Raw genomic sequence first — 25,834 nt, 5'->3', positions numbered from 1 at the left:
CTCTCTGTTTGGAGGTTAAAGTGAACTGGACCCTCCTCAGAAGTATAAAAAAATCAGAGCAAAGGACAAGATGAAACAGTCTCATGTGACATCAAAGGACATCTCCATTTCAAATGTGAGGGAAAATATCTCTTTGGTTGCAATTAAGCTCAGTGTCCACTAATGGTGTTAAGCCATGACCAACAGGAGCACAGAACAGTGACTTGGACAAGCCTGTGATAAGTGAAATATACAGTTTTCAATTTTTATTGAACAGCATTTAGATAGCTGTTATCTGGCTATCCATTTGGGCACACTGCTCTCCTTTGGATTCAAACTAGGAATAAGTAACTGATGTGTGGAATGCCTGAATTTTTATCTCTTCAAGGACCACTGTGTAAGTGGTTTGGCCTGCCCAGAAAGAGTGCATTCTTTTTAAATACATGACAGGGTAATATTAAAGGATACCATAAGCTTCTTAACTAGATCCAATACTTTTATAATCCCCTAATCTAGATTAGAACTTTCTAGAATAAGATTTACCCGACTATTTCCAAGTCAAAGTGAAACACCCGAAATATAGAGCTCTTGAATGAAAAGAAGCATTGGGAGAGTGTGTGTGTGTGTGTGTGTGTGTGTGTGTGTGTGTGTGTGTGTGTGTGTCCATGTTTTAATTTTGTTACCTTGCTTGTTTCTTTTTTTTTAGTTTTTCTGAACAGATAACTTGGACAGTAAATATTGTAACACAAACAGCAAAAATTAAAAACCGCATGAAGAATTAGCAACAAATTGTCTTTCCTGATGGGCAGGAAGTTCCTTTATCCCCTTTTCAGGACAGGTGCCTGCCTGACACATTTCTAGTAATGTATCTATCAACTAATTTCGGTGCCATTTGAGCAATTAAATTTAAATTATTTCCAAGATGCCTTCCCCCCCAGCTGACAGCTACAAAGCACAATGTGATGTTTACATTTAAAAGCTTTTTAGGTGAAGATAAGACATATGCAAAAGAAGCCTGATTAGTATTTTCTGGCACGCTCAGAAGCAACACAGATTTGAGGAGGGCATAAAGCGTCCCAGTACTGGTTGTAATGCTGAATCAGACGCAGAGGAGTTGCTCAGAAGAGTCAGCCCAGCCGAGGAAGTTTCCAGGACTACATCACAGCCAACAAATTATATTTAGTTGTCAAGAACGTCGCACACACCATAAATTCCAGGGTACAGTTACAGCAATGCGCTGCTGCCCCCGGTGTGGTCACATGCGCCTTTTGGGTATCCGTAAATTGTCATAACCTTTCTTCCACATCACATCAATGCCTACCATCTGTTTCTGAGTTTTGCTCACGGTGTATGGTATCACGCGCTGATTTTGGGGGTGGGGGGACATTCTAGCACTTGTAGGCAATTGGAGCCGGCTCCGTGCGTGGCCTCCTCCCCTTGCCATCTTTGACACAGGGGTCTCGTCTGTTTGATTACTTGAACAAGGCGCACCATCCTCGCAGGGACCTATGTCCCTGGCCCCCCTCCAGGATTAAAAATCTACCCCTGCCGGCGGGGCAAGAAGGGCGGGAGGTGGCGAGGGCACACGTGCTGCGCGCACCGCGCCCGATGCTGCATCCAGCCCTGTGCCTGGGGCCCCCCAAAACAGCCGGGAACCGGGTGCGCCCCGGCGGGGCGCGTCCCCAGACCTCCATTTCGCGCAGGGGCGGGTTCGGAGCGGGCCCGCAGCCGGCGGAAGATGGTTCCCGGGCGCTCGCCACCGCCCCCGGGCGCGGCGCCACGGGGACGGGCGCTGGGTGCCGGGGCGGCGCCTGCGCTCGGCCGCGGGGAGCGCGGGGCTGCGGCGCGGAGCGGGCGGCACCAGCGCCATGACCGCGGCGATGCGGCAGCGGTTCGACCGCTTCCTACACGAGAAGAACTGTATGACCGCCGTACTCGAGCGGATCGAGAGCAAGACCGGCGTCAGCCGCACCTACATCGCCACCGGTGAGCCCCGGCCGCCGCCCCGCCGGCTCCCCGATGGGCGGCCGCGCCCTGCCCGCGCCTCCTCGCCGCGGTCCCTCGGGCTCTGATGGCTCTCTGCTCTCTCCTCAGGCATCCTCGGCGTCGTGGCCGTGTACCTGGTGGTGGGATACGGCGCGTCCCTGCTCTGCAACATCATCGGCTTCGCCTACCCCGCCTACATCTCGTGAGTGTCGCGACTCCTGCCCCCTGCGCCACGCCATGGTTCCGGGTGCCACCCGCCGATGCGGTTGCAAAATCGCATCACTTGCGGCGGTGCCGAGCCAGCCTGTCTGGGGTGGCATTCCGGCACCGTGCGCCAAAGTGTTGGTTTTGCCGGCCACCCCTTTCCGTGAGCAGGTACAGGTGCCAGGTGAAGAACGAGGCTTCTCCCATGCGGCGAGTGCTGCCGGAGTTACAGATGGGAGACGCTGGGTGGTTTCCACACTTGATGACCAGTTCCTGTTGCGGGTTGTGCTTTGGGGTTGGGCTCCCAGCTTTGTCGTCTCCAGCGGGAAGCTGGACCGTACGGGAGGGAGGGTCGCCCCTTTGAGGGTGTTTGTTAAACTCGCATAGTTTGAGCGGGGCGCAGGGAGGCACTGGCGCATCGCCTGGTATCGAGTACCGGGTGATGGGCTGGAGACAGGCGTGCATTAAGGAGTGCTGTTTACTCCAAACCTGCCTCGCTGGTGGGGGGGAGTGGGGAAGGAAAACGCTGGAACTCCTCTCGAGCGTGAAAGACTTTGAAATACTTCCTTTTTCAGAGGAAGAGCTTTTAAAAACAAAGTAACTGATATCTTTCACATGCGTTATATAGTCCTTTAGACCAAAATGTATTTCCTGTTAGGCAGGACCACAGTCGAGTATGATCCAAAAGACTGCAGAAACGTACTAGATAAAACCTATGTAACCTAATACATCTATCAAATAAAGTCCTTCCCAGCAGGACTGCAATATTGTTGAAACACAGTGCTTGCCTTTTATGTAACTCTATTTAAATACAGTCAGCAGCTTTTACAAATATCTTCTCTGTAATTGGATCCTGGACAATACAAAATCGTTTTTTTTTTTTTTAGAGATGTGAGAGATTCAGTTTGTTTTATACTCTTGAAACATCCCGTGGTTGTGATGCTTAAGACCAAACAATGTTTTCTTAAATGCTGTTCCTGGTGTTCACTTATTTTGGAGATTACAGGCCAAGAACTGGAGAAACTTAGGTTTTGTTTCCCAGACGAAAATTTTTAGTGAAAAGATTAGTTTAAAAGTATTCTCTCATTAAAATCTGAAAGGGGAAATATCAGCCAACAAACCTTAAAAACATTGAAATGGTTGTGTGGGAATTACGTGATGAACACTACCCAGAGTGGTTTGTTTATTCCTCTCTATCCTCTTTGGAAAGGCAGATGAAGAGCCTGCTGTATGAACTGACAGTAGTGGATTTGCTGCCTAGCACTGAACAGATAACAGTTTTCAGCTGTTCTCATCAGCTGCACACACCCTCAAATGCCTTTTGCTCTAAAAGCTGTGGCTTCTGGAAGAGGTCAGGAGCTGTAAATGGAATGTATTGTGCAGGGTGTTAGTTTGATGTTTACACAGGTGGTTCAACAATGAAACCAAGCCTGAAATGTCTCAGAAAGGCACTGAAAGAGAAGAAGCAGGTTACTTTTCCTTGGTTAATTTACTTTCTTCTTTTGTAAAGTAGTTCAGTGTATCATTTCTCCATTAGCAGTAACTGAATTGTTTAAGAGGAAAACCAGGAATGGTTTGGGTTGAAGGGAACCCTGAAGGTCATGTACTTCCAGCCACCCTGCCATGGCCAGGGACAAAGTTGTGGGTCAAGTTCTCTGTCAGCAGAAAAGGCACTCATGAAGGAGTGGACACTCATGAAGGAGAGGTCTGTGCTCTGCAAGGGGCATCAACAGTCTTTACAGCTGTTTAAAATGGCAAACAGGCTGCCTAATGGGTGATCCACAGACATGTTCCAAGTCTGTTTTACTAGGATTTCAGTTCTGGGTTACTTTAGTCATGGTAATTACTGTCCATCTCTATGCTTTCCTGAAAGGAAATATATTGGAGTCACAGTAAACCTGGAGACTCTCAGCTCAGAGTTAATTCTGACACTTATTGATGGAGATGCATGAAATCGGGACAGTTTTGTGCAGGAATCTGCCTGTCAGGTTTTGTATAAACCTGCAGTTTATTTTCCTTGGTCGGTGTCATTCTCTCTATTCGCTGTGGTGTGTGCAGTGCAGCAGGTGTGAATGTCAGAGGAGAAATGCTGGAGGCTCTAACTGCTAGACCCAGCAGATGGGGTGAAGTGCTGCAGCTGCAGCTGCACTGCTGCCCACGTTCTCATCACTGTGGTGCAAACCAGTGCCAGGGGAGGGGGCAGCTCCCTGCTTAATGCCTGATACAGCTTCAAGCAGGCACAGCTGTTTCCCTCTTTACTCCTTGTTCACCTTCAGCTCTGCCTTGGGTAAATCTTAATGGTTTCATACATGGGGGAATTTCTTTTTTGGCAATACAAAAATCTCCCTGAACATCCACATGACATGTCATAGCAAGGGCCCACCTCAGACCCTTGACATCAGCAAAATGAAGGAGTAGTTCTCTAGCTGTTTCCCAACAGGTCAGGCAATCTCTGCTCTCATTCCTTGGAAGTCTGTAAGTGCTATGTGATGAAAGAGAAAAAATAATTTTAAGTTGAAATCTAATACTTAATTTACATTTAATTGTGGTTGCAGTAGACCAGCACTGAAAAGTTTGCCACAGATGATAGACACAACTGTTTAAACTTCTAGCAAGTTTTAACTGCACAAGGCAGTAATCAGGCTAGAGATGGAAAAAGTGAGTGTTGGCAAGTGCTTAAATACCATTGCCAGCATTTTCACTGCTTCTCTAAACTTTCCAGAGCTAGCGTGTTCAAATGTAGCTCCACCCATAGTTAGTGGTGGTTAACTGCCTCGGAAGAATTAGAGTGCAAGCAGGAAGGGAGCCTTTGATGACTAAGAAGTGTGTGCAAAGGATTGGAAAATTCTTAAGTGCTGTCATGCTTGGTTTAAAAATTGCGAACTTGAAAATAGCTTTGGGCAGTAAAATGTCTGAACTAATTACTAGTGTCTTCAAGAGAGAAAAGCAGAATAGTACAAGAATGCCTCTCTCTGCTTTGGCTAATTTTATGCTGTTACTTCACTTTAGCTGTTTTTACTATGTAAATGTTGCTTGTAGCATTTTGCTAGCAGGAAACAATCTGGATTGGTTGCAGAGAAGTATAAGGACTCAACTGAAGTTTGAATATTGTCATGGTGTCTTGAGTCTGTCTCCTAGCTCCTTTTCCTCTTTCATGCCTTTAAAACAGGAACACTGCTTTTCTTTGGTGACAGTTATTTAGAAAAGATTAAATTGTTTGTGTATTTCTTGACAACTAGAACAGCAAATTTCTCTTAACGAGTTTTAAGGCAAATGCTTACTTTCTTCCTTCATGAAAAACCATGCATGATGTGCCAAGGCTCAGGAGTAATGGTCTGCTGCTGCTTATAAATATGATTTGAGAGAGCTGACATATCTAACCAGATTCACAATGCTCAGTATAAATATAAGTAGAAAATTTTCAAATCTGTCTGCACTTGTACTGTTTTCTCTTGTGCCTAGTAATCTGACACTTCAGACACTAAAAAGGGTATTTTAATTTTTTTTAATATGTCCTGCCAAATCAGTTCGTCCAAGCACACTTACTTTTTGGTTTTTAGGTTTTAGAGTGCCATGTTTATAAACCATCTTATCAGTAATTTGGACAAATTATGTGCTTTCCTTTCTAAAGAAAGCAAGTGTTTAGGTTCAGGGAGTCTAATACTGTGAAAACAGTATGAAAATTTTGATTTTACTTCCAAATCTTGCTTATAGGTTAAAAATATAAAGGTGTTTGTTATATGGATGGGTCTACTCTGAACTGAAGCACTAACACATCTTAATTCTTGCAGAAGAGCCAACATGTGTGGGATTGTGTTTTGGGAAGCTGGTTTTGACCTGAATCAAAAGAACTGGGGAACTGACTGATTGGTTGGCCCTACAAATAGTTCTTCCAGCAGAGAGCAGGCCAAGAATGAGCTGAGAGCAGTGAAATGAGAAGATGCCTGCTTTTTTCCCCCTCTTTTTTTTCAGGAATCTAGCTTTGTGTTGAGTTAACATGTAGGCTGTAGGACTCCATGGGAAAACAAAATGGCATGTGTTCCTCTTGCTGCCTCAGTCCCCATTTCCTTTCCAGAAACACAGTTAGAACCCTTTGTACTACTGTCATGTAGCTTTTTGGTGTCTTCTAATAATATCTGTCTGTGCATGGTCAGTGAAACCCTCCCTTGCTGTCCTCGATGAGTTTTTCTGATCCCTTCTGCTAGATCCTCAAAATTGTGAGAGAGGGGAACTGGTAGACTTAAATCACAGCAGTTGTGTAAGTGCAGTTGGCAGGAAGATCTTTTCTATATCTGCAAGTGCATGACTGCTGTTGCAGTCAGTGAGGAGGAAGAAGGATGGAAAGCAGAAGGCTTTTAGGTGATGGATAGTGATGTGGAAGCCAAAATGATAAAGTGAATCCAAAGGCACAAGTAGTTGTTACAGTGAAATGATGTGAGATGTCAGGGAGGCAGCCTGCCGGGATGAGTCTGACATGAGGATGGCAGGGAGGCACCAGGCTAAGGAAGTTTGTGGTGCAGTGGAGTGTTGATTCTCTGTGGGTGTCTGGATACATAGCTAGAAGTGCTATTATTTTACAAACGGCTGTAAAGAGTTGGGGCAGACCAGTAGGCATAAGCTCGAGAAAGATAGGTGATTTCATGGGTTTTTAAGTTAAATGAAGAAAAACCAACCCCAAACTTACGCTTGGTTAAGAGTATGACAAATATGCCCACCTACTCACTTCATATAGCACTGACCAGAAAACTGAAGGAAGGATGCACAAAATGGTCCAGTCTTTCCCAGCTACAACATGAGCACTGGGTTTAAGGGAGACTGATCTTTTGCCTTGAACCTGTAACTTTATTTATATGAGAATCCTCAGGTTCACTTGTAAATTACAGGGATAAGGGTGATTGCTTCACATGCGACCACAGCAATAAAATTTGGCATTTCTTTATTTATGCCTCCCAGATCTGGACTCTGATCAGTAAAATCCCAACTACAAACTCATAACTTAGCCTGTGAGTACTATATGTGTGAATTTACTGTAACAAATGATTTGTTATGCCAGAGCTAATTGAGGAGCGACAGTCTCTTCTTGGAAAAGAGCTGATTTTTTTTTTTTGTTGAAATGAGTCAGATGATCTAAGTGAAAGAACTCCACTTGGCAACTCACTAAAATTAGACCAGTGTCTGTTACTATCAGTAACAGGATAAGTAGCCACAATTGATCTAGGGTAAAGTTTGACTGATTTTAGGATGCACAGGGTCAAAGCTGAGCCAGTGCTCTGACACTGTAAGTACAGCACGGATGGGAACCCTGGGCTGCTACAGAATGTGGCAGCCTCTACTCTTCCCTCTTGGCACAACCAGTTAGCAGGGTTACTGGGGAACAGATCTGGCTGAATATGAAGTTTCTCTTGGCTCCCCATCCATCACAGTGCTGACCCACAGCAGGTCATTTTCACTCTTGGTCAGGCAGCTGTTTTTAAAATAACTGAGCTGTGGTTTTTACTCTCCAGACTACTGGAGCTGTTCCTAGTGATTGCTTTTACCTCCAAGGTGCAGAACTACTGTAAGTAGTTGTTTGAGTCTCTATTTAAAGTCCTCTACAGTTGGTGATTAAGCAGTATTAAAAATCCTTTGGGATATGTAATTACTATGCATAACTAAGGTGGAATTTAATCAGATCAGCACTAGACGAAGCTATATAATTTTTTAAAACATGAATCTATTGTCTTTGGATGGTCCTTCTTTTGTTAGAAAATATTGATATAATGTGTTCACGAGGCTGACTTATATGCTCTTGCAGCACAGAAATAATTTAGAAGAAGGCAATCCTAAAGTAGGGTGTAGTGTCAGTGCCTCTTGCTCTGTAATTTTCACTTATTGATGGAGATTGCATATTGAATATGAGCCTTGATTGCTGACCTAACATGGAGATGAAGGGTTCTTGGCTTAAAGTAATGTCTATGATGTCTCTCCTAAGCTTAATTATATCGGGCACTACACCAGCATAATACCTCTAGAATAACTTGGAAGACTAAGTTTAATCATGGTGTGATTCTCATGTTGAAAAAAGTGTAGTTATAAATGGATAAAAAAATCCCTCTCTGTTCAGATATTCTACATAACTTACTGTGCTTGTTCTTGGGTGAATACTATTTATTTTCTGTGACTTACTATTGAAATAGTGTGTAAGTAGCAAGGGATGGAGGTAACGTTTGCCCTTTTATTCAACAGGCACGTGTTATGCTGGATTTCTCTCTTCTCATCTGAGGCACACAGTCCCCAGTCCAAAGCAGGATATTTATAAAATACTTGCCTTTCCTTGACTTCAATTAAAACTTTCATTCACTGATGGCCCTGCTGTAACCTGCTTTTCCCCCCTCCCTCTCTCCCTGACTGGGACTGGAGCCATGGCTCGCAGGAGCAGTTTGAGCTGACATGGCTGTTCCCTGCTGGCTCTGGCAGGGTGCTGCCCCGACCTTGCCCACCAATATCAGACCACTGCAGAAGGAGGGGAGATGTGCTGTTCCCTACAGCGTGTAAGAAAACAGCCACGTGTGGATTTAATGCTCTGTACATCAGCTGGCTAAATCAGATGGGGCTTTGACTACTTGTAGTGCTGCTGCTTGTGGCTGTCTGACAAAAAAAGCTTGTTGTTCATGTATCCCCTAAGGAACTACAGCAGCAGATGGTGAATGTTCAAAGGGAGAACACCCATGGCACTGCTCTCAAAGGCCATTTGTTTCCAGAGGAGAGAAGGTAATAAAGTGTGGTGCATTAACACAGTGATATGCCATCTGCCTTTTGCCACAAAGTTGGAGATTCTAAGCTTTTTTTTTTTTTTAATGAAAGCTGATTTTCATGGTTACTGAGATGATTTTAATAATGTTAAAAAGGAAAATGAAACAATGCTCCCTTAAATCTATATATGACTTCACTTCATATATGGTGACTGGAAAACAGGAAGACTGCTGGCAGGTTAACTGCAAAGTATTTTCTCACTAATACTAAGCTAGGATGCTTGTTGTGGTAATATAAGCCTTCTTTTCTCTGCCTCTAATGAGAAATTGTCAGAACTAAAGGAATTCACATGGTGAACCTCTACAGCAAGTTTTCCTTAACACTGAGAAAGTTTGAAATTGGTTTCTTTCTCTGCTCCATTTATCCACCACCCAGGCATCCCTATTAGTCCGTGTACTTTTTTCTTTTCCTCCAGAAGTGCAGTTTCACACATTGAAAATAGATCTATAGCCTTCTTTCTTAACTCCTGTGATGTCCAGGGGCTGTTTTTGTACAACCCCCTCACCTGGTCTGACAAGAATACTTCAGAAGTGTGGGTGTGGAAAAGATGTGCTTTAGTGGGAGTAGGAGCAGCTGGAGTTGTCACTGCCTTTGGAACTGCTTGGACTAGGGCTGCCTGTGATGATAGGAATAGCAGGAATTAGACCTGCTGTTGCAAGACCCGTGGAAAACCTGTTCTTCCAGTTGTGCTGGTGCTGTGTGTTGGTAAGATCCCCTTATTGATGGGGCATGGCAAGGGCTGCTGCTTTTCCCACTGCAGGATGCTGCTGTCCAGCCTCACACTCCAGCAGAAATAATGCAGGAGTCAAGTATCAGATCCTTGTACTGCATTTCAAAGTAATTCGATCCAGCAGCTGTGCCAGCTCCCTCTGCATGTGGTGGGTTTGCCAGTGCTTTTGCTAAAACATACACCCTGTCACAGGAATTAGTTCCCCCAACTCCCCCTGCTCACCCCTAACCTACAGAACTAGGAACTGACAGAATCCATGGCATTTCTCAACTCACAGACCAGGAAATGGACTTACGGCCAACTCTGTGATTTCTGCCTTGTAAACCTCCTTAACTCTCCGTTTTTAAGGGAAATAACAGAAAACTTGGCACTTCTGGTACATTTCACACATGCTGCTTCAGAAACAATACAGCTGATATTAGAGGAAGAAGTGATACAAGAATTTAAACTAAATCCATTACACTGAGTCTACAGATTTTAATCCTCTAGCATAAGTGGAGAGGACAAATGCTCTCTAAAACTCTTAAGCTTGAAATTATCAGGCTTAGGTTTGCTAGTATTTTCTTTTAAAACTTCTTACAGTGCTAATCTGGAATTTAGTGGCTCCAGAAACTCCACTGCACTACTTTTACTGAAAGAGCATATGTGCATCTTTTAGTTTCTGTTTTGTAAAACTATATGAACTGGAACTGCATTCTCATAGCAGATAGAGAGCAAAAGCCCCTTAAATCATTATGTATAAAGTCCAATACTTTAGTAGAGTTTTTTTTTACTCTGTTCTTCATACTCTAGTCTACATCAGACTTTGCAAGTCCTGTAGGAATTAATTTATAGAGCATTACATTGGGTGATGCAGATACATATTCCTCAGCATATGGATCTGTATCCCCTCTGCTTATGTAGACCAAGTGCTTCTCAGGACTGAGAGCAAATCTTATGGATAAGTTTACCTTTTCAAAGAGGAATCTAGTGCATGTATGAATACATTTAAAATGCTGTTTATTAGAGCTAACTATGTAAAAAAACCAGAATAGTATAGACAGTTTTATACCACTGGTGCTGCTGGGAACCCCAAGCTGTGTAGCACTGAATGAATTTCTGATCCACACGTAGCCCACTGTGCAGGCCTTGCCTGGAGGCAAGGCTACCCCATTTTGATAACTTAAGGTATTGTAGGATTTTTCATCCAAGACAGCAGCTCTGTTCATCATTCCTTTCTGACTGCCAGAGAAGGAGGATAGTCACTCATGGGTACAGGCAAGGCCTGGCAGGTATTGTGATCACTGGAATTCTGTGCCTCACAGGACTGGGCTCACTCAGGCTGTCTGTTATGTGGATCAATAGTGCTCTGATGTACAGTAGCCTTCTGATCAGGATTACCACAATGCCTCCAGAACTGGAACCATGCCCAAAGATTATCCCCTCTCTTTCTTGCCCCTCAAAATGTTTTGTGAGCAAGGTCGGAATGCTCACTGGTTTTGTTTGTTTTGTTTTTTTCCTCCTTGTAATCCCAGAGGTAGAAATATCTTGAGTATCTTTTAGTTTTGAAGTGTGGTATATAAGGAAAATCTTTGCTGTTCAAAGATCTTGACACACTGTCTGTATAATAGATGCTAATTGGTTTTCTTTGTGTAATTAAAATATGGGGAGTCACATATAACAAAGAATCTGAGTCATAAAATCTTCACCATTATAGATGAGACTGATGCTACTGTTCCGCTCACTTGATTTATTTTCCTTGCAGAATCAAGGCCATTGAAAGTCCCAACAAAGATGATGACACACAGTGGCTGACTTACTGGGTTGTGTATGGCATTTTCAGCATAGCTGAATTCTTCTCTGACATCTTTCTGTCATGGTTCCCTTTCTACTACATGCTAAAGGTACGTTAATTCATGTGACCCCTCTCCTAAAATGGGACCTTTTGATACCACTGATCTAATGTCTCCAGGAATGGGTAGATGACAACAGATTCATTTGGAATCAAACCCAGGTCCCACCTTCTTTTTACATGCAGGTTATGTGTAATTTATTACTGTGAAAGTGATCTGTTTACAGCTGAGGGTTTTGTGATGCAGGAGGGGAAGTTGGGATAGCTGGGAGAGGTCTGCTGGGTTTTAGGAAAGAAGACAGTGGAACTGTCTCATAAAGAAAGAAAAACAACCAAACCAAAGACAGTTCTTTCTCTTGGTGCTCAGGTCAGTCTGGACAAATGATGTAGTAAGCCCTGAAGAGTGGCTCTATTTTTGCTTTAAGTGGATTAGTAAAAATGGAGAATAAAGTCATGAAGGCTGTTGGAGGAGGTCATAACATCTGTGCTATTGGAGCAAAGATGGAAATTGGAACACAAGAACAGTTTGTCCTACAGTTTTAATTTTTAATTAAGCTCAATTTCCTGAAAGGAACTGGTGGGTATCAGAGGAGATAGTTGCTAATGTGCACTTGTTAGTGTGGTTTGACTACCAGCAATGATTTGGTTAATGTGTTCCAAGCTTTGTTTGTGATCTAAGGTGTCAGTAAATGTTAATATGTTAAATTCTTCTAGGAGATAGCTGATCACTCTGTGTGCTGTTGAGTAAAAGACATTTTAGCTTGCTGCAGAGCCTGCTCTTTATCTCAAAAAACTGTTACCAGTTTTCTGGTTCAGTGGGCTGTTCTCTTCCTTCTCTTTTGTTTTGTTAGCCTGGTTTAGCCACACCAAAGTTGTTAAAACAATTTACTTGTCAGCTATTGTGGTGGGGTCATTTAATATTTTAATGATAAGACCTGACAATGTCAAAAGCTGTTTTCAGGAAATGCAATATTTTATAGACAAAAATTTTCACTGCGACAGCTCATTTACAATGTCTGCCTTGTTCCTTTTCAGTATTTAACAAGCCTCAACTGTGGCAATCATTTGGACACCTTCTTCTTTAGTAGAATTATTACTTTAATCCATCATCTGCAGTGGTATATGCTCACAATTCAGAATTCATACAGTGTATTTTCAGAGCTTCTTTTCTAAATTCTTAGTGGAAAAAGATGTGGCAACAGTTTCTTCATGCCACCACAGCTCTCTTTCTGAAGAGCACACAACTGAAATTCAGGTTGACTTTCCAAATAAAGACCACAAATGGCTCTGATAAAATGGTATCAGGAGTGTCACAGTTACAAATAGTACTGTAATCAAGGGAAAGACACTTTTCTCAGTTCTGCAAAAGCAAGCACAAGGACTCATGTCAATACCATTGCTGCAGAAGGCACACAGAAGCCGAGTGTTTGCTCTCAGTAGAGGTTTGTAGGAGAGGCTTGTACAAAGGCAGGCAGGTGTTGGTTGAGAATCAGAAAGTGTTACTGAATGGGTGGAAAGATAGAGATTACTCCACAGGAGGAAAAGGAGGAATCAGGCAGCTTCCACACTTCATTCCATCCGTGAACTAAAGCCTCTTGCAGGGTAGTTATGATATCTCTGTATCTCTTTCATGAAGTAGAAGCCCAGATATTCATTCATGAAAATTTCGAGCTTTCTTTCATTCTTAAGATGTGCTAAATTTGTGTGTTCACGGCTATTTATGTGGCTTGTAGCTCCCACTCCAGACTTAATTGCTCAGTATCTTAAAATACCTTCATGCACATGGCTGAAACATTGAGCACTGCTGCTTCCAGAGTCCCCAAAGTCCAGATATAGACTCTGTGACATTCAAGTTTTCAGCAGACTAGGCAATTTTATGGGTAGGAGAAAGGAATGTTGAAGAACTCCTTCAAATATGTTATGATGTTTGTGTACACTTTTGTTCTCCAGATGCTGGATTGTATGGGCTTTTTTTTTTTTTTTGGTAACGCCCAGTTCTTATTTATCTTGTTTATCTCTGAAGCATAGGATATGCATGCAGCTCATAATTTCTTGTGCTTATGATTTGTTTTTAAATACTTCTCTTCAGGCTTTAAAGATTTCTGTGGCATTCAGGTATTAGAGTGCAGTAGCCAGTAAAAGCAGCAGAGTTTATCATCCCATTCTTGGTAATGGGAGTGAGAGGGATTCCTTACTCCCTTACTCCACTAATGGCTCTGCCTTGGAATACTGTAATGCTGTTTCTGAACAAAATTGGTGCTGCCAGGACAAAGCCAGATGCTAGGAACAGGTCCAAGTGAGCCAGACTGAGCTCAGGTGAATTCCATTCCCTCCTCTGTCTGATGTGGAGGGTTGCAAAGAATATATGTTGGGTTTGTTTTTTTTGGTTTTTTTTTCCAGTTAATAATTTTATCACTCTGAGCTTGCTGGAGCCTCTTACAACCCTCTTTATTTTCAATAGCCTATGTTAGTTCAGTTTCATGAGAGATAGGGGTAAAATAAACTGAGTTAGCAGTCTAACATTTTCAAGCTTTCAAACGAGTGAGAATCTCAACTTTGGTACATGTCCAGTAGAAAATGTATATAAACATCTGTTGCAGTACAATTCAAAAGTAAGAGGTATTTGAGAACAAATCTATAATTACCTGTGTCTCAGCTAGAGTGGGACAAAGCTGTCAAATCCAAATTGCTAATTTTGTTCTTAGGCAGGGAAAGGGAAATTTCTATTTCTTTTGGTTTTAGAAGAACTCACAATTGAGGGATTTTTTATAAAACAAAGGAGAACCAACTTTTTTTTTTTGTAGAAGTTGAGATACTTGTACAGTTTTGTTGGAGAAGTAACTATCAGTAATTGATCAGATATTCTTGAACAGGAAATAAAGTCAGTGCCCTTCTCAGCTTTTAATGAAAGGTAGCAACATAAGATAGCACCATGTAGTCTTTCTGTTATGTTAAGTTCCAAAGAATTGAAGCTTTTGAAAATCAGTATTTATATTGATAAAGGCACTTTTTGCCTTTATTTTCTCTGACCATACTTAATAATTCATCAGCTGCTACTTACTAGTGCCAGATTTTATTGCATGTTGAATTATTTGTTTTACTTCATTGGAATTTTCCTGATGGGCCAATCTCTCTGGTGAATACTTTATTTAAAAAACCTTTCTTTCTCTTCTGGGCAAACACTCCATTCAGTCATTTTGTCTTGATACCACAATCAAATGGTTTAAAGAAGAAAGCTGAATGCTTACCCAAAAGGATAGTAAATTGGTCTGGCACTACAGAGAAGGCAAAGCCAAAATGTTACAGATGTGAAGAGTAGAACCTAGAGAAGATTCAGTCTCTGTATACCTTGTTGGGAAGGAACAGAGGAGACAAATTCCAAAATATTTTGATACCTTCCTTGAAGAAGACTGTGTGTTTTGATTCCTTTCTGCCCAGGGATGTATGGGAATCCTCAAACATGGAATCCTGTCTAACATGAAAACAAGGCATGTTTTGAGGCTGTTTTGTGTTTCAGGAAAGAGTAGTCTGAGAAAAACTGCTATGCCTTCATTTCCTGGAGAGGCTTTTGACAAGGAATAATACTGTACTGTTTGTGTACAGAAAGAACTGTACAAATGCTGGGAAAATGTACTTAATTTTGTTGCAGTTTTATCCTGCAAAATAATTTTATATGTATTTTCATTGCTCAAGCAGATTTAGTCTATGGCACTCCTTGTTCCTTAAATGTTTCTTCTTGCTCTGCATGACTGTCTTTGTGTGGTGTATTGCAGTGAAACTGAAGCCAAATAAAAGTGCTTTAGTAGTAAAGACAGGGATTTGTAGTACCTGTAATAATTTCTTTCCAATCCCCTTTTGTAAGATGCAGAAACATGACCCCACACTGTGGTCTTCGATTTTTCTGGAGAGCAGATGGTGCTCTAAAAGCTATACCTGAACTGTAATCCAGAGGCATTGGTCTTGTTTGTGCACTGTATGTAGCTTGGGCTTATCTTTCCTCCTTATCAACTGACCTCTGGGGTACACACAATCCTGTTCTTTCCCCCACTGTGTTTTCAAGGCAGAGAGGAAAGGGATGTGTTTTGGCTGAACTGAGTTCATTTAGGGACCGAGACATTCAGTGAGGCCTGTGCCATGTGTTTTAGAAATATTGAGAGATTCTGATGGTTTTTTTCTTTCATGTACCTATCCATGAAGTTATTCCAGTGTCGAGATTGACTGTGTGCAGCTGTCCTGGTGTGCGCCCTGCTGGAGCCCAGACTGCGCAGGGAATGACTCACTGTTCTCACTGTGCTCGCTTCTCTGGCACTTAGGAAAGGCACCTTGTCTCCTACTCATGATTCCTTCCACTCAGGCCAATGTTCTCCTTCTCACAGTGTGGCTTCCTGCTGTGGTGCATGGCTCCAAGCCCTTCCAATGGGGCAGAGTTCCTCTACCACCGGATTATCCGTCCCTTCTTCCTGAAGCACGAGGCCCAGCTGGACAGCGTTGTGCAGGACCTGAAAGACAAGGCTGCAGAGACTGCAGACACCATCACTAAAGAGGGTGAGCAAAAGGCCCTTCACTGGTCACAGCAAGTAGGGGGAATTGCACTGGGGAGCTCACTTAATATTCATCATTTGGAGGAAACAAAAATAAATTGCCAGAGGACTCTGTGAATTGTAATGGAGGAGTCAGATTTGGGAAATGGGGGTTGCAGTGGATCTTGCTTTCTGGAATTGCAGTTAGGCTAGAATGAGTTGAAGAAATTGAATTGTTTTTGTGTCTTCCCACCATACACACCACTAAAAATATTCTCTCTAGAGGCAGACATAACTTCAATAATTATAGTTATTGTTTTAGTGTATCCTCATATCTCCTGAAATACTCCTCAAATACCTGGTGGTATAGAGGGGCTCCCAGTTGTGCAGTAAGCAATTAACAGCAGCATGGAAAGTGCAGTTTTCCCATGTATATATTTTTGCATTTTTCCTTCTTCTGGAGTTCAAAGGACTCCTCTTAAAGGAATTGCTTACGTTTTATTTTTACATGTTATAACAGCCTGTAGATTGCTTAAGTTTTTTATTTCCTTGCATTCTGTTGTGAACCCTTTCATTCTAAAATATCTGATGATGGTTTTATGGATAAGAGAAGGAAATGTATTAAGTAGATAAAATAAAGGGTTTTTTAAGTTTCACTGGAAGGGAATTTTATCTATATGCTATTTGAAAGCATTTAATTCTCCTTTCCACCAAACCATGAATGCAGCCTCATTTCATCTTACCAACTTAAGCAGTTTTCCTGTCTGTTTAAAAGATCTGCCTTGCTCAACTATTCTTGGAAATTTTGCTGCATGATTCTTTCAGAGTCCTTATTGCTAGGCATGCATCTTAATTAATGTCCTTCCATGTTGCATGTGGGATTTTCCTGTCATCATTTCATCATTTATTCTTTCTTTTTCCTATTTTTATGTATAAAGATTTCTACAAAAAAAAAAAAGCAACAAACCAAAACAAACAAAACAAAACAAACAAACAAACAAAAACCCCCCACCAAAACAAAACAGCCTTTTTTTAAGGAAACCATGCATACACATATGTATGTACAAACATATGTGTGTACATACATAATAATTAGCATTATTCCAAGCTTGTTTTATCATTATAATTCTTACTGCAAACCTGTATGTCCTTAACACTACGAGCAGCCCTGTTTTAACAATACCATAGTTACTGTACTGCTCCTTACTTATGTTTTATTTTTTAATGTTTTAATGATAGTTTTATCACTATATCTAGGTATATACAAAAGCTATGATTTTCTTCTGTGTTCTTTCTCTTGTGAGTAAAAGGAAATATTTTTTCATGCAGTTCGAGAATATTTAATAATCCACATTGTCTGTAGGTCTGTGATTAAACTTGATTTTATTTTCCTGCAGCCAAGAAAGCAACAGTGAACTTGCTGGGTGAAGAAAAGAAGAGCACTTAAACTGGATATGTTTCCCTACCACCTCCTTTGTGCAGCTTGATGTTACTGGGGACTGTGGTATAAGTTCAATAATATTGCCTTGGAAACATTTTGATATATTAAAGGAATGTGCTGTAAGTTTACTTACTACTTTGCTGTGACTGATAGAGAGTATGCATTTTTATTTAAAAGCAATGCAGTGGGCAGCATCTGAAGCTTAATGAAAATATTTTATTCATCTTCATGCAGAAGAAGTCTTTCAGTAATCTCTTTTTGCAGTAACATAAATAAAAAAGTATATATATCCTCAGGCTCTGCACTTTAGTTGTCTCTTTGTCTATGAAATTACTCTTAACACTTTGATTGTAGTGCATCTGGTAGCACAAAGCTATTTCATAGGGAAAATTCTGAATGGATCTTCTTGAGTATACAGGGAATTATTGTGAGAGATGGCATAATGGATGTATTCCCCACCACTAAAGCTGTAAATTGTGAAATTACATGTTCTAGGCACCTGATTATAGAGATTATTCACTGTTGCATGTTTTGTTGTAACACAGTATTTGGTAGAGTGTGTGTATTCTTAAATGGATGGATACTAAATATAGGAAAGAATAACTTCCATGGAATGATGAAACTTATTTTGGCCTGAAGTGATTTGCTAGAAATTGATGCATTAAAATTAACAGAATGTGACTGAAATACAACTTCTTGCCTATTCTTGTTAAAACAAGTTGTTATCCAAAATTGTTCAAAGAGTGCTTTTTAAGATCACACTCAAAAGCACGAGCCACCTTTAGCTAAGGAGTGGTAGCATTACAAAAACTTCTTCCTGAATTCCTTCTAAAATAGCAGCTGCCTTGGATGTCAGTCCTCAGAATTACATCATTAAGGGGACAGACTACAACTCCCTCAAGTTTTTTCTGCTCATAAAGATCTGTAGTCTCTTCTGGCTATACTAAGAACAGCTTTGTATGAATGCTTAAACTTCCTGAGTGAAGATGCTCTTGTTGTTACTTGATATATTCCTGACCAATCAGTAAGAGTGCAACCAAAGTTGCTAGGAGAATTAAGAGATTTTTTTACAATCAATGTAAAAAAAATTTTTTTTTCTTTGATTTGCATCTGTGCTCTTTCACACTGTGGTATTTTCAACAAAAATGATTACATTAATTAATCAGGCATGAATTACTGAAATTCCCATGTTTTCATCTTAATGCTGACATTTCTTTAAAGTCTAGAGTAATAGTATGGCAGTTCTGAGCACACAGAACGTGCAGAAAGAAAGCTTAAGCTTTTGATAGGATAAAAATTATTTCCAGTACACGTTCTTGAATTCTAAAGACTTAAAATAAAGTTTTGAGGACTTCTGGCTTTCTGCAACAAATTGTTGTATAAACATACATTGTAAATTTTCAGATGCCAGAACTGCAAAGGAGTGAAGCACACAGTGCAACTCAGAAGGTCAGTTTTAACCTGGAGAGATGTGTTTTATAAAAGGGGATGTAGAAGTGTCATAAGAGAAAGCATTTTAAGCTTTGAGCTGGAAAACATAGCCCTTGGGGCTGGCAGCTTGGATAGGGAAATACAAGACCTGCTGTACCTCATGTTCTGTAGGACAGCATGCAGTTTGTCATTTGAAGAAAAAATGAAAGATTTCTTAGCTAATCGTTCCTTGACAACTTTTTGTTAGGAGGGGATATGCCGAAGAGGATAAAGTTTACAACAAAGTTCTAAGCATGTAAAAAGTTTGAAGTGTATCACCATTTAAGTGGTTTAATTTCTTGTCTTAACAATTTCTGTCGTAAACCCACTGGACTTTCGGGTAAGCCTTATTAAATCTTAGTCCTGTGTTTAAGCTCTATCAGCTCTATGTAAAGCACTCATGTGGCCACTGTAATTTAGTTTCACTTCTTGAGATTAGAAGTAACTAGATGAAAATAAATGAGGATTCTTAAAAGACTATTTGATTTCAGTGCAAAGCACTACATAACTTACTTATCTAAAAGCTTACAGTAAATTTTAGATTTTTCAAGCATAATGATGTTTGTAGTAGAGACAGGATTTACTTTTAATTTCTTATACTAATTAACAGTTCCACTGTTATTAATGGGGATAAAACATTCTAGGTAGATGTTAGGTAAGTGTTGAAACAGTCCCTTGCATCTCTCAGAACTTGAAAGGCTTTAAATCAACTTCTTGTCTCTACCAACTTGATATTATCAGCACATACAATCAGTGCTCTTTTGTCAGATTTCTACTTGAATTAGAACTACAGTCTGTTGGTAACAGAAGTTGCCCTTGTTTTTTTGCCTTGATGCAAGTAGAAATGACTGAATTTCTGCAGCAAGTTATCCTTTCCTGGAAGTAACTCCACTGGGCTGGCCCCGCAGATCAGTGCTTTTCTTTGTGTCTTCACAACATTTATGTGCAAATGTTGGTACATCTGCTCCATGTCTTTGCTGAAGCTGTAATGTGCTAAATAAAAATGGACACAAATAAAGAGATTCTTATGGGACTGGTATGATGCCTCAGTATTTCTTAAGAACCTTATACCTCAACAGTGAAAACCTGGCTACTTTAGGAAGGCAGAAGGTCTTTACAGGGTATTCACTTTTTTCTCCCCTCCCTGAAGTTCATTACTGTGGAACCAATAGAAACCTCTTAAACTCCAAGGAAGTGTCTCTGCCTCATGCCAAACTGAAGGTGCAGCCAAGCAGATTTAGAGCATCAGGCCCTTACAGAAGAGTTTGGGATGCAGAACTCTTCCCAACAGTGAGCACCAGGAGCATCATTCTAGGCTTCATAGCCTGGCTTACCTAGGAATCATCAAGGTTTAGGATTCTCTAGAAACATGGAGAGGAAAGACTGTAAACTACAGGGATTTTGAAGATTTTCCTCTCCTGTGGGTTTCCTGGTGTTCTATAAATGACCTCAACAAACAATGCTGAATACTTACTGGCAGTGGTGTTACACTTACCTAAGACTGATGTTGCCACTCTTTTAAATAGGACGTTTCATCTGCTTTATCTGACTCCTTTCCAAACTCAGCAAAAAAGGAAAATAAGTTCAGGAAAACATAACCTCCCCCACCAATGATAACATCACCACTAGTGATAAAATAATGAAAACTCTCCAACCCAGAGGAAGCCAATTAACAAAGCAGAGAAATTCTTTGAGGTAGTGGAAGGTGAGACTAGTATTTGTCAGGTCAAACCCTCACAACATTTAATTTGACAAATAAAACGAAGTTTCTTGAGTTTGCATTCCAGTCTTGCCAACTCTTTCTAAATAATCTGAGAATCAACTAAAATTTTTATTACTAATTCCTTAGTCATCTTTCACCCCCATTTCATATTCCACAAACAATAGTTTCCTTATGCAAAGGAGGAAGAATGGAGTTTTAAAAACAAAACCACAAATCCTTGAAGGTCATGAGAGATTCTAATTTTCTGTAATGGGCACCTAACAATTATGACAAACATCTTGTCTTCTAGAGAACTTCTACATCCAGTGTGGTGGAATGAAACTGTTCTTGAGGAATGACAGCCCAGGGCTACTAAGGAAGTCCTCAGATGTGCAACCACGTTGTTAGAGCTTTTTGAGAATTTTGTTTCCTACTGATACAGAAACCATTAAGAGATTCTGTAGCAAAAAATCTTCAGATGACCACTTGAACTCATGAACTAGTCAAGTAAAAATAATTAAAGTTGAGATTTGAATTTACCATACTTTGGAATGCAATGTAGTTTACACCTTTGCTGAGGCTATGAAATTCCAAAAAAAACTTTATATTTTGTATTACTGGGTCTTTGTAGGAGAAGAATACTTGAAGATTTCTTAGACATGTCTAAGTTCTGCTACTTGAGAAGCAAACAGACAAAACCCAAAAAAACTACACCCCAAAGAGAGCCCAAACCTTGACAGATGAAAAGAGGATGAAACACAGAGAAGAGAGATGAAACACACATGCTGTTTCATAGACAATAGCACTACAGTTCAGACTACGCAGTTCCTATCTGCAGTGCCCTCTGCTCTTTCCCAGATCCCAAACTATCAAGGACTTGTCCGTTTCTTTCCATCTACCTTACACAACCACTGTGGCAAGGGGTACTTAATATTTTTATTATTATTATATAATAAAGCAAAATATTTAATAATTATTAATTATATTTTTATTCAGGGAAAGAAAACCCACTTTGAAAAGGGTATCCTTTATCCTAAGAGAGAAAATAACCCCACAAAGGCCAGTCTGTAACAGGAAGAAGCTAGAAAACTGGTGTCCAGTGACAGAACATGTGTTGTTCGAAGCTGTACCAGTGGAAGTTCAGACTTGACCCTGGGAAGCATTTCTTTACCAGGAGGGCACTCAGACCTTGGAACAGGCTTCCTAGAGAGAGTGGTCAATGCCCCAAACCTGTCAGTGTTGAGGCTTTGGGACACCTTAATAGTGTGCTTTAACTATTGGTCAGCCCTAAAGTGGTCAGGCAGGTTTGGATGATCATTTTAGGTCCCATCCCTTCCTGAAACAGTATATCCCATTCCACTCCATTCCATTCCATTCCATTCCATTCCATTCCATTCCATTCCATTCCATTCCATTCCATTCCACTGCATGTGTAGCTCCAGAGAAGGAATCTAGGGAGCTGGCATCTCTCATGCTCCCAAGTAGAACACGTACAAATATCCCGCAGGTATATGTGCCCCAAAAGGGAGTTCGGGCAACAAGTTTCTCTTACACACACACAAGGAACAGGATGTAGACACAGCAAGTTTTTTTAAGACCAACTGTTTTTTGCAGTGCTGTTTTTTGAGTTACTTCATGGCTGAAGGCTGACAACTACATATGGTCACATATTATTGTCACTTTCCAACTTAAAACACATTTAAAAATAACTTTTAAATGCTCCCTCTCTTCAATTACACAATTCAGAATTGAGTAATTATGGTTGTGCTTCTCCTATAGCAGCTACATGCTATACATCTGAAGAATAAACCTCACAACAGTGAATAAATCTCACAACAGTGCTGAATTCTCATTTTTAGTCATTCTGTTATTGATTGCCTGTATCATCACACCTCCCTGATGCTCAATGTCAACGTTACCATCCATTCCTGACACAGAAATTGTTGTAAGGATTGTTATAAGGATTTTGAGCCCATATGTCCACTTCAAATGTTCAGTTTTTGCTCCAGTACCTAGAAAATTGTATAGGGAAATGTCAGACGTACTTTTAGAGAGCTGGACCGCAACACTAGTTCATTATCCATATTCCTCCTGCCCTGGATGCTGAGTACATTCCCACTCATGGATGCATGCCTTCCTTTGTTACTGTTGCCACCTACAGGAAATCTCAGATCAGTGTCTTTTTAGCAAGGACACTGTATAAGTAAAACCTCACAGAAAACTGTAAAAGCAAGGCAGGCGGAATAAAGGGACATTCATTATCACCCAGTTTCCCCCTCAAAAATAAAATAATAATTTAAAAATTTTATTCACAGCATTCAGACTAAAAGTTGCAATATTTCTGTATTTTTACAGCAGACTTGTCTCCACTCCCAGTCCCGCAATGGTCCATAAAATTTTGCCTGTTCCCAGAAATGAGGCATAATCTGTTAACTGAGGAAGAACTGAGGTGGTCTTGACCTGCTTGTTTTTAATCCTCCAAAGAAACCAGTTTATTAAAATACAGAAATGAAAGTCTAGTTTATAAACTTAACTCTGTCAGGAAAAGGAGAGGTGTGTTTAACTTTGTGCTGCATCGTCTAGGAACAAATATTGCTCATATAATATACTTAGTCTAAATCCAGAAATCATAAAAAGCAAAACAGTCCCATTTAAAGATGGGAGGATAAGCAGTTAGTAGTTAGGGAACTCAGTCTTCAACTTCCTAATGATCATAGTCATCTGATTTCCTAGCAGGGCTTTAAAAAACATAAAATCAGCTTTACCCAAAATATCCACAGAGCTTTCTTTTAGTTAGTTTGACTAATTCACATTTCATGTATTTGAGCTCAATATTACCCTTTTCAGAAGTCTTTCTTGTCTTTGCTTGCAAGATTGCTAGGCTTTAAAATAGCTTTAGTATTTTGGGTTCTTAGATCAGGAAAGTTTGATAAGCAATGCCACTAAGATTCTTTCTCACACACACAGATAGGTCATACCACTTCTGAAGGTATTTAATTTCAGACCACAGTAAATTATATCACACAAGACTCGACCTCCACTTTTTTCATCTGTATATAGTCTAAAGCTCTGATTTACAAAAGTTAAGCATAATGTGATTTTAACTTTTCACAGAGCTCTCATTTTATTTGAAAGTTTCAGAAAAATAACTCATCACTCAGCAGAATCGAGGCAAAATTTGAGCCTAGCAATCTGTGGGCAATTATAGTCTTTTATATGACAAGTGTATCTTCCATTCCTGGTATTTTTCCCCATGCTGCAACAAATTGCAGCACTTCCCTAATTCTATAATAGAGTGGATGTGCCTTAATAACCTCTAACTACATCCACTTGTTTTCTGCTACAAAAAAACCTTTTCATATAGCATCTGTTTCCACATCTCATACCCCATGGCAGTTCGTCAGCTCACAGGGATACCATTTAACTAACTTCTCAAAATTTAGGCCAGACACTCTAAAGATAGCTCATACAAACTCTTACCTCACCAGAAAAATCTCCCCGAAGACATTTGTTTATGACCACAGTCAATTACAGCCTTAGAACACAGGACTTCATCTCCTAAACATTTCTGCTTTAGAGAATCCACATAACTGCTCACACTGAAAGGCAAGAATTCTCCCTAATAGAAAGAAGAGGGCAGGAGAGATGTGTGTGTGCACATAGACACTCCTCTCCTGCAGAATCCAACCTAACTCTGGAATTAATCATGGGGCAACATGGGCAGGGTCCTGTCCTGGCTAAACTGATGTTGTGTTTGAGGGGTGCACTTGAGCATGGACACTATCACAGAGGTTATGGATGTGAAACAGGCAGTGTGATTAAAGCCTCTCAGCTGGAGTGTATCAGTCCCCCAGTCTACCAAAGCGAGAACCATGTGCTCACAGTGAGGGGATCAACCATTGGATGGCTGGAAACACCATTTGTACCACACCACTGTCCTGGGTCTTGAAAAGCAGGTCTTATGGGGGCACTGTACACCAGAAATAATCAAGTCAGACAGTGGGATTAGTTTCCAAAGTAGCCTCATAAACACTTGGGCCAAAGAGCACAGCACTGTGTGGGAATATCACATTCCCTGTCATGCATCAGCCTCTGGAAAGATCAAATGATGCAATGGATGGTGAAAGACCACACTGAGAGCAGTATGTGGTGGGACCTTCACCTCCTGGGGTGCACATTTAGCAAAGGCCACCTGGTCAGTCAACACCCAGGGATCACCCACCAGCTGGTGTGGCCCAGTCTAAGCTTTGCTTATCGTACAAGGGGATAAAGTTCCTGCAGTGAACATTAAAAACACGCTGGGGAAAAGAGTCTGAGTTATCTCTACATCAGGCAAAGGTAAACCCATCCCCGGGATTGTTTTTGCTCAGGAACCTGGATGCACATGGTGGGTCCTGTGAAAGGGTGGAAAAGTCTGATAGTCAAAGGGGCTTGATTTTGGGAAAGAATAGCCAATGAATTATATTAATTACTGTGTAACACTGTGAACTATCACTTTTATGATGGCCCTGTGCCCATCACCACATTGGCCACCTCATGGTGCCTGCCTGTGCTGTGCTGTGCTGGTTTTGGGGCTCTGACCCCGACTACCTTTTGATCACACATTAATGAAGAATGAATTTTGATGGAGCCATGAGCACAGCAGTGATAGATTCAGAACTGCTTTCCACATACAACAGTCCACACCACACACCTCTCCTGCCTGAATACTGGTTCTGACAGATGGAGCCCAGGGTCATGCACTCTGTGAGCTCAATGGGCTTTTACAGGGATGGTCCATAATTTAAGGGCATTTTATCTGTGTGTGTGTAAGTAACAAGAGAGGAAACTGATGGGGTTTTGGGAAGTGGGACCTGGCAGGACAGAAATTATAATGGAATAAGGGATGCCGGCTATCCTGACTTCAGCTGCAATCCAGTGAATTTTCTTCCCAGCAGCTATGAGCACTGTATTTTAGATTCAGTCTGAGAATAATACTGCTAACACACTGGTGTTCTGCTTGTTCCTGAGTAGTCTTATCCTAAACCTGGACTTTTCCATGCCTCACATCTACCAGTTAGGAGGTGTGGCAAGAAGCCAGGTGACAGGTGACCTAAGGTGGCCAAAGGGATATTCCATATCACAGATTAGCATGTGGAATATATAAACAGGGGGAGATTGGCCAGGAGGGGCTGATCAC

General features: G+C 41.0%; 1 protein-coding gene across 1 annotated transcript; it reads left to right on the top strand.

Annotated features, from left to right (window-relative positions):
- Window positions 1–1,781: 1,781 nt before the first annotated feature.
- REEP5 (receptor accessory protein 5) lies at window positions 1,782–19,986 on the top strand. Its single transcript, XM_059837116.1, has 5 exons — window positions 1,782–1,965; window positions 2,074–2,167; window positions 11,436–11,574; window positions 15,899–16,067; window positions 17,440–19,986. The coding sequence occupies exons 1-5, from the start codon at window positions 1,848–1,850 to the stop codon at window positions 17,487–17,489; spliced, it is 570 nt and encodes a 189-aa protein (XP_059693099.1). The 5' UTR covers window positions 1,782–1,847; the 3' UTR covers window positions 17,490–19,986.
- Window positions 19,987–25,834: the final 5,848 nt, after the last annotated feature.

This window comes from Haemorhous mexicanus, chromosome Z, assembly GCF_027477595.1.
Source record: "Haemorhous mexicanus isolate bHaeMex1 chromosome Z, bHaeMex1.pri, whole genome shotgun sequence".
In the NCBI taxonomy this organism is placed as follows: Eukaryota; Metazoa; Chordata; class Aves; order Passeriformes; family Fringillidae; genus Haemorhous; species Haemorhous mexicanus.
The sequence above is the reverse complement of the archived record's forward strand: the minus strand, read 5'-3'. Positions and strand labels throughout refer to the sequence as shown.